Here is a 13,688-nt window from a genome sequence, read left to right on the forward strand (position 1 = left end):
ATAGTTTAGTTATTTGGGGTTCAGTCTGCAGTGGAAGTAGAAACAGCGCTGGAAATTATTTTTAAAACTTGTTTGTTTATTCTTTTTGCCATTTTCGTTACTTGTTTAATTAAATTAATTATTTAATATACATTTAGTTAAGAGTCCCGACAAAAAAATTACTGTGGCTGCATCGTAGAAGTGCTTGTGTTCTGTGTGTGTGGTTGTGTTGTCTTTAAAAACGTGGACGTGAACGTGTGTCGTACCATTGGATCTGTATTTATATACGATTATCCGATTATCCATTAATTATTGCTATTGTAATCGTTGTTTAATTGTTATCCGCTGTCGATATTACCTAACCCTTCCCCCATTTACCCTTCCCCCGCCAAAAGTTCGCTATGCTAACTAAAAGAGCCGAGCATTTTGAGGAAATCTCAAGATAAAAAAGTGCTATTATATGTAGGTTATTTTTGAAATAACCTTCTTCTGATGCTGGAGAGGATGGAGCAGGACGCAGGTGGAGAGGATTGGGGGTTCCGCTCACAATGCTGATTTACAGGATCGCACATATAGCTTTGTATGTACACACATATTATGTATATGTATATGTATCGTTATATTATATATAATAAGGCAAATATGACGAGGGGCAATCAAAAGTGGAGTACTTCCTTTCGTGTTTGTAGGGTAAGTGCAGTGCGTTTCGGCCGTGTAAGGCCTCGTTGTTGGTGAACTGTTGTGGGGAATTTAGCGAAAGGCAGAAAAGGCAGTCGTTAGAATAGGCGAGTTGGTCGTAAGTACAAAATGTTAGTGTGGAGAGGTAAACGTAAAGTTGCATTGCTATTACACCTATGAAACGCACTGCCTGAACGCATTTGTATATATTGTCACAGAAACCAGTCATTCGTGTGTGTGTATATTTTTGATTAGGTTTGAACAGCGAAAAATCGTTAAGTACTTAAATGTTAAGATCAAGTCATTTACAAAATCATTTGCATGTTTTCACAATCAACAATCAACACATGTCAAGTTGAGGCTTTCACCCGGAAAAGTTTGTTGAAAAAAAATGAATTCATTAAATATCCTGGCTTGTGTACAAGTAAATTGTGGACAATTGTAAAGAAGTTTGCCCAAAACGGGATTAGTTTGAAAACCTAAGAACACTTCGAATCAAGTATTTTTCGTTTAAAACAATTACATTTCTTTTTTCTTTAGCCTACTAGGAATAGTTCCAGAATACCGTCCTTTTCTTTTTCATAACGTAAATAAGAGCTCTGATATCTAAGTAAAATTAGTTCATACTTTTCCCATCTATAAAATCGACGCAGCCTAAGGTGTGTGATAAGCGTTTCGTTGTCGTCAAACTTTCCCTTCGTTTCCATTTTGTTATCGAGTTATTTGGTCGTCTTGTCTTTTAGGCTTCGGCTGCTCCATGCTGCTCTATGCTGCTCCATCATGTGTCCACTTCGGCATCGCTTGGGAATGCTCCTCCCTCCAGCTGGGAGCCACTGCGTCAGGGCAGCAGGAGCGGGCGGAAGTAAGCACGGCAGAAGATGGTCGATGCCGACGGCGGCAGATCCTGGTTGCGATAGTACATATTGCACTCGCGCTCCGTCAGCTTGTCGAAGACGGCCGCATACTCGCGATGGAATGTGGCCAGGTCCACGTTGGCCCGCCCGATGGCGGTCAGGGCCAGGAAGAGGATGTCGCGGTAGAAGGAGTGCGATCGCTCCACGCCGTTGCTCTTCAGCTTGTGCCGCTCGTTGGCCAAGCGCTTGAGGGGAGTGGCGAAGTCATTGCACCGGATGGCCGAAATGATTTGCTGAATGACACTGAGGTGACACAAATATAACGTAATTGGTATTGGAATAACTACTATCTGGGCGGGATCTACTCACTTCATGTTGAGCTGCGCCTGGTCGGTGAGCAGCGCCTTGATGAGCGGACTCTTCGGCTGGGTCTCCCTGTACAGCAGGTACATGGGTGGACCACTGGCCTCGGTGTGCAGACTCAGGTTGTCCCACAGGCACTGGATGTGCACCGTCTTCAGCTTGCTCAGCGGATCGATGTGCTCCTTGTCGCTCTAAGCAGTTGTGGAAATCAAAGATGGATTACTTTATCTATAGGAGTAATATATGATGACTTACCGGCACGGGCAGACAGAGCTCGGGCAGGTGCGTCTTGCTCTCGATGCGCTCCATCAGCCAGAGCAGGTTCCAGTAGATGATCGGGTGCTCATCGACGAACTCGGGCTTGATCAGCGCAATGTCGCCCTCCTGGGTGAGTATGTTCTCCAGCTCCTTGCGCAGCACCAGCGGATTTAGATACGGCACGGTCAGGTTGGACTTGTGGCTGGTGCCGTTGGCGGTTTGCTCCTTGCCCTCCTGCAGCGGATCCGTCTGCTCCGACTCCTCCGCCTGCCGCTCGATCTGTACGCTGAGGAAGGGCACCGTCAGCTTGTTGCAAGCGTGGCAGGTGGTGTTCAGATTGGAGTCCTCCGCCGTCCAGCCGCTCATGATCTCCTCGTCGTAGACGAGCACCGAGCAATTGTGGCACTGCGAGCAGGTCGTCAGCTGGATCAGCACATCGCAGTCCCGATCCGCGGCGTTCTGTGGATACAAAAGTGCATAAGTGGGGGGTTGCATACATTCATATTGGAGGCTATCTGGTGCTCACCTCGCTGGTGAGACTGTAGAGATTGTCGGGCACAGCGGGAAAGGCGTGCATGTGGAGGGCGCCAGTGGAGCTGTTCTCGCCGAGCGGCACCAGGTTGTTGTAGCTGGATTTGCGCGACTCGCTGAGCCTGCCCCAAGGATCCAGGTCGCTGGAGACGCGACGCAACTTGCCCTCCTCGTGGACGGCGGCATCGTGCTCCTCCTGCTCCGCATTGCCGTGCTGCGAATGATGATGGTGGTGGTGCGGATGGTGATGACCATGATGCAGGCCATGCGGATGGTGTCCATTGTTCGTCTTCGTCGGCGTGGAATTGGCCGATATCACGCCCTTGATCTCGTCGAACTTCTTGGTCAGCGAATTGGCCGCCGACTTGATGCTGCTCAGGCTGCCCTGGATCAGCTCGTTCGACTTCTTGCCCGTCAAGCTGGGACTGGATGGTACAAATGTCGGGAATTAATTGGGAAACAAGGGGCTTGAATAATTATCAATTATTACTATGTACAACGAAACGAGAATGAGGTAAAGCCATTAGCAGCTGATTTCTCTGTTATTATCTTGGCAACACAACTGGTTGCTATTCAAATCTGGTCTACAAACTGACAATAAACTGGCAAACTGGTTATTACTTTTAAAGCCATAAACTCCTGCTTCAAAACTTCAATCAATGACAAGTAATAAGGAACTATCTATCATAAAGTTTTAAATTCAAAAGATATATATCTGCGATCGGGGAAATCAGCTGCTATATATTATGGTGGTGCGGTGCTTGTGGATGGCCGTTAGTTAGTTAGTTAGTTAGTTAGTTTGTTCGACTAACTCAAGTTAGTGTGGATGCTATGCGTGGCTTTAGTCAAACCTTGAATTGCCCGCCACCAACGAAGTTTTTAAAGGGGACTTTAAACCGTAACCGTAACCATAACCGTAACCGTAACCAAAACCAAAGGCGAAACTCTGTGGAACTTATGTGGAACGCAAAACGAAAACAAGAGGTTAAGACTCTGTTGTGTGTGTTTTTGTTGTGCCGCTGTGTGTTGATTGCCGCTGTCCACTTGTGCATTGCAAACTAATAGTAGATATGAATAGATTTTGATAGTTAATACTGCAAATTAATATATTGGTACAAGAGTAATCAGAAATGAAGAGGATAAGTCATAGAACACCCTGCAAACTGAAACATATGCCTTACATTTACGATTTACATTCAAACACAAGGTACAAATCAGTGTGATTATCTTAACAGCGACCCAAGAACCATTTTAAGAACGACAATCCTTCAACAAATTGAATGCCAGGTGAGTAGCGTGGAAAGCAGCACAACACACAATTTGGGTGTAGTTTTCGGGTATGTTTGTCTAGTTCTCTAGGAAAGGTCTACACTTACCTTATGCTCGATATATTTTCTATAATATTGGCGGGCAATTTCAAGTCTTTCTTAAGGGACAATCGTGCGGGTGAATAACGTCTAAGATATAATTATATATATATGTAAATAAATCATAAACGAAATGTGGCACAGAAACGAGTTCGATTTAGAGAGAGGTAGAGGAAGATATACATGGCTTCTCCAGTTTTCCAGACCCTTCAATTGAATTGAATTGAATGTAAAATTGCATGATTAAGTTTTGAACAACGCATGTTGGGAAAAGGGGAAAAGCCAAGTAGTTGGGATTACAAGTTATAAAATAAGGGATAAATAATCCGCTTGATTTGGTGGGTGGACGGTGTGGAATGCTTGTGGAATAGTGTGTTCAGATGAAAAATGGGGAATCGGAGGGGGAAAGGCTGTGGAATGCCGGAGTTACCCGAACGTGAACTTCAGCGAGGATCCGATGTTGGCCAGACTGTTGGTCACACCGCTGCTGGCCACCGGCATCGTTTCCGAGCGGTGCATACTCTTCCCGATCTGCGTCGACTCGTCGAAGGTGGCGCTTCTCTGGCCGCGGAACAGGATCGGCTTGTCGCTGTATATGCTGCTGTCGATCTGCGACTGTGAGTGCTGCTGCTCCTGCTGCACTTGCTGCGTGGGCGTGGCACTGGCGACGGACTCCTCCTCGTTGAGAGCACCCAGTGGATCGTTCTGGGTCACGGGCGTGCGTGGCGAGATTCTGACGAATAGTGAACGCAGAAAGTGTTAGTTCGATTTCGATAAGCTTAGGTATTCGCAAAACTCACTTGGTTGGACTCTGCACCCGCTGACGTGCCCGCTGTGCGGCCACATGCTCGTCGACCTCATCGTCGTCCTCCTCGTCCGCCTCGTAATCTCCGCCAGCGGCGTATTCCAGGTCATCGGCACCGGCTTCCAGTTGCTTTTGCGGCGTGCTCGGCGAACCGGCCGTGTATTCATCGTCGTCCTCGTCCTCATCATCGTCATCGCCGCCGCCAATGCTCATGATCTGCTTGCGTGGCTGCTGCTGCTGCAGTGCCTTGGCCAGGATTTCAGTGTCACCGCCATAGGTCGGCGTGTTCGGAGCGCTCAGTTCGCCGGGTATGTGCAGCCCAGTGCTGTTGACCGCATCCTCCATGGTCTCGTTGTTGCCTCCCGTCACCGTCTGTCGCACAATGCTGCCCAACTTGTTCCTGAGCCGATCGAAGGCGGCAAAATCGAGCAGTCCATGGCCGCCGCCATCGCCGGAGGAGGAAGCCAAACTGGTGCGCGACTGTCCGTCCACCGTTTCCAGGGTGCTGAGGTTCTGGTCCTGGGATGCGCTCAGCGATTTGTTTACCTTGGAGGCGGCCCTTTGCTTGCCCGCCTTACGAAACTGCGCCGCTCCCAGCACCACGTTTTTGATGCGGTTCCAGCGGATCTGGCTGATCGTGGTGCTGTCCTGGGGCCACTGCGACTCGAGGACGCAGCGGTTGTAGAAGCCATAGGTCAGCGCATTGGCCTGCACGCCAGAGCGCTTCATCAGGTAGTGCAGGCGGACGGCCAGCACCGGCAGATTGTGAATACCGCACAGCTGCATCATGATCCTGTAGCAGAACTCGTCGCAGGTGATCTTCAGGCGACTGGCTCGCACCAGGACATCGTAGGCGGCGCGCAGTATCTCCGGCTCCTTGCCGGCGTGCCGTGTGTCCAAAACCATGGATGGCAGGATGAGGAAGTAGAGAGAGTAGCAGGTGGCCAATAGGTACTTGGACCACGCCTCCGGATGCTGCAGGCAACGGCTGGCCATCTTCTGGGACAGCTTAATCTCGTGTTTGGTTCGCCGCGCAATGGGTGATCCTGGCGAAAGGGAAGCGTTCAGTTGCAACTGCAGAAATTTCGATAAAGCCGTCTTCTTTGTGCTCTGCAACAGTTCCGGCTGCAGCGTGAAATTCTCGTAATTGTAGGCCACTCCACCTCCTCCTCCGCCGCCGCCGCCAGGCTGAGATCCCGCCGGAGTTACGCTGTCCGGCGGAAAGATGTACTTGGTGCGCTCGCTGTTCTGTCCCGTGTCCCAGTCCACCAAATGCAGCTGGGCGGGCGTCTCGTCGTAGTTGCCCACCTTCTCCGCACACTCGTCAAAGAAACTCAGGCCATGATCGCCGTCGGAGACAAAGGAGCGCTCCTCAATGAAGCGGATGAACATCTGGGTCTTCATCATCAGCTCAAAGAACTTCTGGTGCGACTGTTTGGGGTGAGATCAAAGTGGTTTGTTGTTAGTACCATTAAATGTGATTCAGATACGACTGCCCAACCAAATAATGATAGACAGCTTTCTTACCTTATCCCGCGATCGCAAGAAGGCCTTCAGCTGGAAGAGGGCACTCGGATCGGTGGCACCCACCGAGGGTGCCTTGGAAATGGGCACCAGAAAATCCCTGTAGCCGCGCAGAATGCTGGCCATGAAAAGCAGAAAGGCCTCCTGGATGCGCTGCTCCAGCACCAGCTCTCGTTTCCGTTTCCGAATGTCGCGATCCAAACTGTTTGTGGAATCATAGCTGATGGGCTTGGCGTTCTCCAGTTCGGTGAGCGTCTGGCGGAGCAGGCGGGCTGCCCGTTTCGGAAGCAGCTTGGGTGACAAGTGACGCTGCGACTCACATAACTGCAAGTACAGAAATAGATGCGATATTGATTCATTAGGCATCCATTTCCAGTTCAAAAACTAGCCCCAAAACGTACGCTTATGTTGTTGGTGTCCAGATCGATGCAGGTGACATCCGTGGGCGGCTCGTACAAGTCGAAGAAGCGCGAGTCCACGCCAATGAGATAAGGCAATGGGGCATGGAGCACCTCCGCCAAGCCCAGCGGACAAAGTGGGATGTACGGACACTGCCACTTGAACGGAAACAGCAGGGAGACAATGGCCTCGGCCACAGCAGTCAATGTGGCAGGTCTGCGGGTATTAAATCGATATGTATTATACGGTAAGGACCTTTGGTAAATGTGATGCACGTACCTGAGTGAGTGGATGAGTATCTTCTGTTCGGTGAGGGCCAGCAGCAGCACATGCAGACAGTTGTCGGTGCCCAGGTTCTGGAGCAGCATGTGAAAGCCGGCGCCACTTCGCGGCAGCGGGGAATCCTCCGGCTGGGTGAGCAGGATGCGATCGTTGGACTCGCTGGACAGCTGCAGGTGAATGCTGGGCGCCGGAAACGGTACTTCGTCCAACAGCTGGGTGATGTAGCGCTCCACGGGAATGGGTATATTAACGTCGTACAGTACCATCCGCTGCAACGAAAAAAAACCAGATCGGGATTAGATTAAATCAAAGTTAAGGAAGGTCTACACTCACATGGAGGTACTTGAGCCATTTGTCGAAGGTGTCGCCGAAGGGATGGTGCGACAGCAGACATATGGCCTTGATCATGTGCAGGGAGTGTTGGGCGCCGAAGTCCTCGTCCCAGCCGAGCAGCTCCTTCTGCTCAGCCGACAACTGCGACTCACTGCAAGTGTAGTTCATTAGTACATGTACGCTTTATAATATTTATTTGCAAACCCACTCGTAATCCTCGTAGAAAGTCAACGCCGAACCGTAAACCTTGTAGGTGCCATCGTTTACGGTGAGCACAAAGGTGCTGAACACCGGACTGATGGGTTTGCGCTTCTCCGTGCCGTTGACATGTGGCCAGGCCTCCAGGGAGGCGCCCATTGGCAGGCAGAAGAGCGGCACGCTCGGACACAGATTCAGCGGGAAGTCGTTGTGATCGACGGTGGGGTAGCGCAGCAGGATCTCCGGCTTGTAGCTGATGTGCTTGGGCCGGTACATGGACTTCTTGTAGCACAGGTAGACGTCGCTGCCCACATAGCCCTTGTTCAGGGTCTTGTAGATCAGGCAGAAGGCGTGTGGAGCCCGCTCACCCTTACTCTGAACGATGACGCACAGTTCGGTGACCACCAGCTCGTTGCAGGGCATGTCCGCCCGCGCTCGTCGGTACGTGAGGAACGTCTTTGCGGACGAGTTGTTCACATTGGCCACCCTGCCGCCGGGCGTCTCCGCCACGATTTCCGCATCCGACATGATCCGCTCGTGGCCATCGTACAGGACTCCTGCAAAAGAGGCAACGATTAATACAAACGTCGAGTTTATTGGCCTTCCTGCAAATGGCATTTAATCATCTATTGCATTACATTTTTTACTTTTGAATTCATTCTCTTTTAGCCTACAAAAATTAAGGTTTTGACTGTGAGCGATGTTGATATTTGTTGATATTTGCAACAGTTTGTTGGCTTTATCACGAGTCGTGTCGAGATTACAATATTTAAATTTACTTTCGTTATCAGGAAATCCAACCAAGACTTCCATTCATTGCTGAAATCTACTTTAAAAAACTTGGAGTTCTCAAAATAAAAGAACCAAACGGAAGTAAGTACCTAGATCAACAAAAGTATTTGGATATAGAACTGGGATAAGCAATCTTTCAATTGCAAAGCCATAAGGGCATGAACTCCTGATGGAAATGCACACCCACCTATGTCCACCAGAGGCGGGCGATCCTTGCCGCGCCGGAAGTAGATGTAGCAGTCGGTGGTGCGGACCGATCCGTGGTTGAGGTTCGCCTGCAGACCCGTGGGCGTGTGCGTGAGGATCTCGTATCCCTCGGGTACCTCTTCGCCCAACAGCGGGAAATAGACGCCGATGTCCGTGATCGGTTCGATGGTGGTGGCCGCCCTCAATCTGCCCGAGTCATTGAAGATGTTCTCCTGCAGCAGCTGCGGATGCTCCGGCATTCCGGCCACCACAAAGTAATCGGCGATGCGCTTCTCCTCCATGGCGGCGCCGTTACCTCTGCAAGAGACAACAAGAACAGCTAAAGACCCCGTTTGAGTGGTTAAGTTCTGGGCATGGCGGGACTAGCTGGCCAGATAAGATAAGGTCGACAGGGGATACCAGTTGGTATCTGCCAGTTGATATGGGCTCCCGAGCCCATATTAATTAATATTATGTTTAGTTATCATCAGCTAAGGGCAAAGTCAATGGGTCTTCTTTCGTTCTTCCGAGGGAAAGACTCAGATAAGCGGCACAAGAAATCGTGTGATTTCCTTATTTATTGCAACGGACATACATATATAAATTTACATGTTTTTAATATTTCATGTGGAGAAACATATTTGCTTTTCGGTTTCTACGAACGCATGTTTATCTCATAAAAAACGAATGGTTAAAGAGCTGAACTGATATCTTGCATCGACGACTATTTCATCATATCCGATCGCATTACCCACAAAGAAGAACCGCAAGATATCATGTATGTATATGCTGTGGGTGACCCACTGGAGCACTGGTTGGTGACCCCGAGCGCAGGCTTCACTGTATCTCTGGCCGCGGGCGCAAAATGCTTTTGTTTACATATCCCGATAAAGGCAGCGTCCGATTGGAATTGCATGTATTAGCTGCCACTCTGATTGGACTTTGTATGCTGGACACTAAGTTTTATGCTTCGCGCAACACAACAACACCAATAACAGCAACAACAGCAACAACAACAAAAAGAACAAATGGAGCTGGGGGGAAACAAGTTCCGCTTGATGATTCAACTTCCTCCGCTTCCGTTTTACAGCACAATAACGCCAACGCGTTTTGTTTGTGTTGATAGCTGATGCGTTGTTTTTGTTTACAGGAGTCCAATTGGCAGGTGTGAGTGCAAGACGTAGGGCATGGACGAGGGGAAGGGGGGATGGCTGGTGAACTTACTGCGCTCCCGTTAGTTGTCCTCCAGGGGGGCGGGGACGGAGGGGGCGTGGGCAACCTTCAGTTGCTTTTGCTGTTCGCCTTGGACTGCAATTGTCGCTTTTCTTTCGCTTTTCTTCTTCACACTACGTTAATTTCCACACACCAACACACACCGCACACACACACACACACACTCACGCACACACGGTTGGACTACTTGATAGTTTTCCTTTACATCATTTTCGCAGTTTTCCTATTGGACTGCTTAACTGGACCACTAACTTTGACTAAGCCGCGCAAAGTTTGTTGAAATCCACGAATTTAGCCACTTTAAAAGCTACGCAGATACGTGTGGAGTGCAGTGGGCAGAAAAGTAAGGAATAATGTTCGTTTAACTGGCCTGCCAGCCGTGTGCGCGGCTCGGTGTGACTGGCGAAATGTGCCAATCGCCTGTATGCGCTACTGGTCGAACTATATAATTAACATGCAATACGAAACACGCGACTATTATTATCGGATTTACTATTATTAATAACTATTTGGCCTTTGCTTCTGGCCTTTTCAGCGTTGCCAGATGATACTAGCTTTCAGTCTATCGATACCTAACTGACGATTACTTTGAAGATATGTCATCGCCAATTGCAAGCTTTACCCGCCAGCTTGAATTTCTTCTTACTTGAATACTTTACTATTTCATAGACAATCAATTTGAATGGTTTCTTTACAGAACCCACTTAAATGAATGCGTATTAAGTTATGCGTAGAAGAGATTTAGCAATGTAAATGTTGTATTTTCTTTTCTTCTTCAAATATATAATGCCTAAGCTATCCATATTAAATCGATGACGATACCAGTGGATGCCCGCTGCTTTCGATAGACTTATCGTAGTATAAGTTAACATCTCTAGATTTCTGTCCATCTCAATTGCGAGCTTGAAACGTGTGAAATATGGAACAAAATGCGAAGCCTAAACGCTCTTTTAAGCGTCCGTTTGCCTTTCCCAAAAACTGTGTTTACCGCCCGCTGCGGCAGATAAGCAACATGGAGCGTAGCCAGAAGCTGCCCGCCGAACGACCCACCTGTAAGTAGCCAATGAACGGGGATTCACAATGGTGTCCATATGTGCTCTTCATTTTGCAGACTTTACGCTCAATGCACCGCCCTCGTTGGTTCCGGCCAAGAAGTACTCCGATATAAGCGGCTTGCCCGCTCCCTATGCCGATCCGCACACGAAACTGAGGTTCGCCAACGCCGACGAGTACGCGTCCATGCAGCACATGCCCTCGGACATCATCAATGGCTACCTCACAGTGCGCGGCTACACGAGCGCCGTGGGATAGTCCAATCGATCCATATACTGTATATATCCCATGCACTCGCTGTGTTCTGCCCCTGGAGGCCTTGCGATCCGACTACCACTTATAATGGGCAATTACAGCGCTGCTGACCTTACTCTTACTGACATTGCGTGCGAGGCTGTTGCTTTCAAGTGTTTTGATGACTGCTTCCCGGCTGTAACACCGCGTTCAAGGGGAGTTACATGCACAATTACCATATATGCATATGCTACCTATAAGGAGATGATCTCTGTAAATTAGTTATAGAGATTTGTCGCTAGTTTGACCGCAACATTAGATTAAGTAAGTCCAAGGTGAGGTGAATACCTTGGGCGCGTAAAATTGTCAAAATTAAGAAAACAGTTGCCACATAGATCCTAATGGGAAAAGCAAATATTTAAACAGCCGATTCGTGCCAAGTTTGTAGTTCGCAATGAAAGACTCACAGATTAATATAGTGTTAGGTTAACCAGCTACACAACATTCAGCAATGACGCAAAGTAAACGAAATTGAATATTATTAATGAGTTTAAGATACATTATTCATTTCCTTATCTTGAATTTTGGCAAAAGCTGATGATAAAGTTAATGGAGATTTTATTTAAGGACGTTTTATAAATGTTTTATGAACTATATCTCTATTATAATATCATTTGCATAGTCATTATTATTGTGTATTATTTAGCAGCTATCAGAAGTACCAAAAGCAAGTTTCTAAAACTTTTGTAATTACTGGGGCTTCCCTCTCGTTCTCTCAGGTTCTCCATGCTCCATCCCTCGCGTAAAAAACATATTCGAGCTCGCTCCTCCAAGGGCTTCAAATACAAGAACCGGACTAGTGGCTCCGTGATCCTCTCAGCCCTTTCCACCTCATTCCATTACGTGGCAGTCGACTCCGGCTTATCCCTTACGGCTTTGGACGCTAGCCTGCTTGATTGATGGGCCGGCTAATACTGTTCGGCTGTGTCAGCATCTGCAGGTCCGAGCGGAAGCTCCTTGGCAGCCCCGAGATGTCCAGCTGGTGCTTCAGCACCACCATGGTGGCCAGGGTTTTCAGAGTGGGTTCAAAGTCGAGCACATGCAGATCGCTGTAGTCGATGAGCGCCACACCGGGCGGAACTACTCCGGCAGCCCCCGTGGCTCCGCCCGCCTCTTGTGTGGGTGAAAGAGCTGCTGGCGAGCTGGAGGAGCCGCTCCTCGGACTGGTGCCGCCGAACAGGAACATCCTAGTGCCCATCACAATGGCACACTGTCTCCGCCGCGCCGTCGGCGCCTTGCCGTTGGCACGTATAAGGTTCCACAGCTTGGTGCGCGGATCGAAGGTGTACAGATCGTTGAAATGCTGATCCAGCAGGCCATTATAGCCCCCGAAGACATATATCAGCTTGTTGTAGACGAACATGCTGTGGCTGCGCCGACCCACGGGCACCTTTCCGGCCGTGAACGGTCGATGCCACACCTTGGTCTTCATGTCCAGGTAGACGATCTCGTGGCAGTAGGTCTCCTCCTGGCTGTGGTACGGACTGTGCTTGTCGCCCCGCCCGCCAAAGATGTACATGCGCTCCTGCTCGTAGGCCACCGCCGCATGGAAGTCCCTGTAGCTGGGCGGCACGCCAAAGGTCTGCACATAGCGCCACTCCATTGTGTCCAGATTGAGTGAGTGCACATCGCTGCTGAACTCGTTAATCTCATCGACAAAGCCACCAAAGATGTACATGCTATTGCCAATGACACAGGCCGAGTGGCCATCACGTGCTCCGGGCAGACAGCCAGTCACCTGGGGCCTCGACCACTGCGCGGTCTTCGGATCGAAGCAGTAGAGGGCATTGCACAGGTTCTCGTCGTTGCGACCGCCCCAGATGTAGATGCGCTCCTTGTAGGCGACCACCGTGTGTCCGTAGCGCTGGAATGGCACCAGCGGATACTTGAGCGGCACACCCGCTGCGTCCAGCTGCTGTGGCACCAGAGTCCAGCGCATTGTGTGGGCATTCAGGGCGTGAACGTCGATGGGCTCATTGTAGCGATAATCGTATCCGGTGCAGTAGCCACCAAAGCTGTAGATGAAGTCGCCCACGCCCACCGCCGCGTGATTGACCCGCTGTGGCCCACCGTCCAGGTGCACCGTCCACAGCATGTCTAGACCAACTGTCGGATGAGCTGTGCGCTGTGGGCTTTGAGCTGTGGCCAGAGGAGCACCGATGCGCTGTGTGGGGAGCCGGAGATCTTTGCTTGGGGCTCAAGCAGCCCGAGCAGCCGAAGCAGCCAAAAGACACAAAGGAAAGCAAGTGCGCCGCAGTTGTCGCTCCTTCTGGGCGCGCGGGGGCAGGGAGGTGCGGGTGCGAGCGCAGGTGCGAGCGATTGAAGGCCACACAGGTGTAAACGCTGATTCCAAACGCTTGCTGCGCTCCGCTCTGCCAGTTTTGCCAGATGGTGAAACGAAACGAAACGAATTGAAACGAAACGAAACAGATCGGATTTTAAAGCACACGAACACCCAGAGGTCGTAATAGCAGGGCTCCACTGCGTCACTGGGCCAAGATGTTATCGATAGTTTCGATGCCTAATTGATAATTGCGTTTCAAAAATTACAAATTTAAA

At 49.7% G+C, this 13,688-nt stretch overlaps 3 protein-coding genes across 4 annotated transcripts; 1 reads left to right on the plus strand and 2 right to left on the minus strand.

The window, feature by feature from the left end:
- Positions 1 to 55: 55 nt before the first annotated feature.
- Positions 56 to 10,323, minus strand: LOC120457133 (DENN domain-containing protein Crag). 2 transcript variants are annotated; one of them, XM_039644372.2, is made up of 14 exons: positions 9,774 to 10,323; positions 8,551 to 8,867; positions 7,582 to 8,128; positions 7,374 to 7,524; positions 7,038 to 7,309; positions 6,761 to 6,974; positions 6,363 to 6,683; positions 4,831 to 6,266; positions 4,461 to 4,763; positions 4,040 to 4,120; positions 2,659 to 3,088; positions 2,130 to 2,591; positions 1,881 to 2,065; positions 56 to 1,814 (listed from the first exon to the last, which is right to left on the minus strand). In XM_039644372.2, the coding sequence occupies exons 2-14, from the start codon at positions 8,849 to 8,851 to the stop codon at positions 1,496 to 1,498; spliced, it is 5,022 nt and encodes a 1,673-aa protein (XP_039500306.1). In that variant the 5' UTR covers positions 8,852 to 8,867; positions 9,774 to 10,323; the 3' UTR covers positions 56 to 1,495. The 2 variants fall into 2 exon arrangements, with proteins under 2 accessions (XP_039500306.1, XP_039500308.1); XM_039644374.2 differs by lacking the exon at positions 4,040 to 4,120.
- A 332-nt stretch (positions 10,324 to 10,655) lies between these two features.
- LOC120456335 (INO80 complex subunit C) lies at positions 10,656 to 11,644 on the plus strand. Its single transcript, XM_039643105.2, has 2 exons — positions 10,656 to 10,834; positions 10,894 to 11,644. Exons 1-2 carry the CDS (start codon positions 10,702 to 10,704, stop codon positions 11,091 to 11,093), a joined length of 333 nt encoding a protein of 110 aa, XP_039499039.1. The 5' UTR covers positions 10,656 to 10,701; the 3' UTR covers positions 11,094 to 11,644.
- A 26-nt stretch (positions 11,645 to 11,670) lies between these two features.
- Positions 11,671 to 13,529, minus strand: LOC120456334 (kelch domain-containing protein 3). The gene has a single exon (XM_039643104.2). The coding sequence runs from the start codon at positions 13,222 to 13,224 to the stop codon at positions 12,013 to 12,015; it is 1,212 nt and encodes a 403-aa protein (XP_039499038.1). The 5' UTR covers positions 13,225 to 13,529; the 3' UTR covers positions 11,671 to 12,012.
- Between the last annotated feature and the right edge of the window lie 159 nt (positions 13,530 to 13,688).

Source organism: Drosophila santomea, chromosome X (assembly GCF_016746245.2).
Source record: "Drosophila santomea strain STO CAGO 1482 chromosome X, Prin_Dsan_1.1, whole genome shotgun sequence".
Classification (NCBI taxonomy): Eukaryota; Metazoa; Arthropoda; class Insecta; order Diptera; family Drosophilidae; genus Drosophila; species Drosophila santomea.

Excerpts from the sequence above, each read along its gene's own strand:
- LOC120456335 (XM_039643105.2), top strand. The coding sequence starts at position 10,702 with ATGGAACAAAATGCGAAGCCTAAACGCTCTTTTAAGCGTCCGTTTGCC. Across the intron at positions 10,835-10,893 it reads GCCCGCCGAACGACCCACCT|ACTTTACGCTCAATGCACCG; the intron begins GTAAGTAGCCAA and ends TTCATTTTGCAG.
- LOC120457133 (XM_039644372.2), bottom strand. The coding sequence starts at position 8,851 with ATGGAGGAGAAGCGCATCGCCGATTACTTTGTGGTGGCCGGAATGCCG. Across the intron at positions 7,310-7,373 it reads AATGGCTCAAGTACCTCCAT|CGGATGGTACTGTACGACGT; the intron begins GTGAGTGTAGAC and ends TTTTCGTTGCAG. Across the intron at positions 2,592-2,658 it reads TCTACAGTCTCACCAGCGAG|AACGCCGCGGATCGGGACTG; the intron begins GTGAGCACCAGA and ends TTGTATCCACAG.
- LOC120456334 (XM_039643104.2), bottom strand. The coding sequence starts at position 13,224 with ATGCTGTGGACGGTGCACCTGGACGGTGGGCCACAGCGGGTCAATCAC.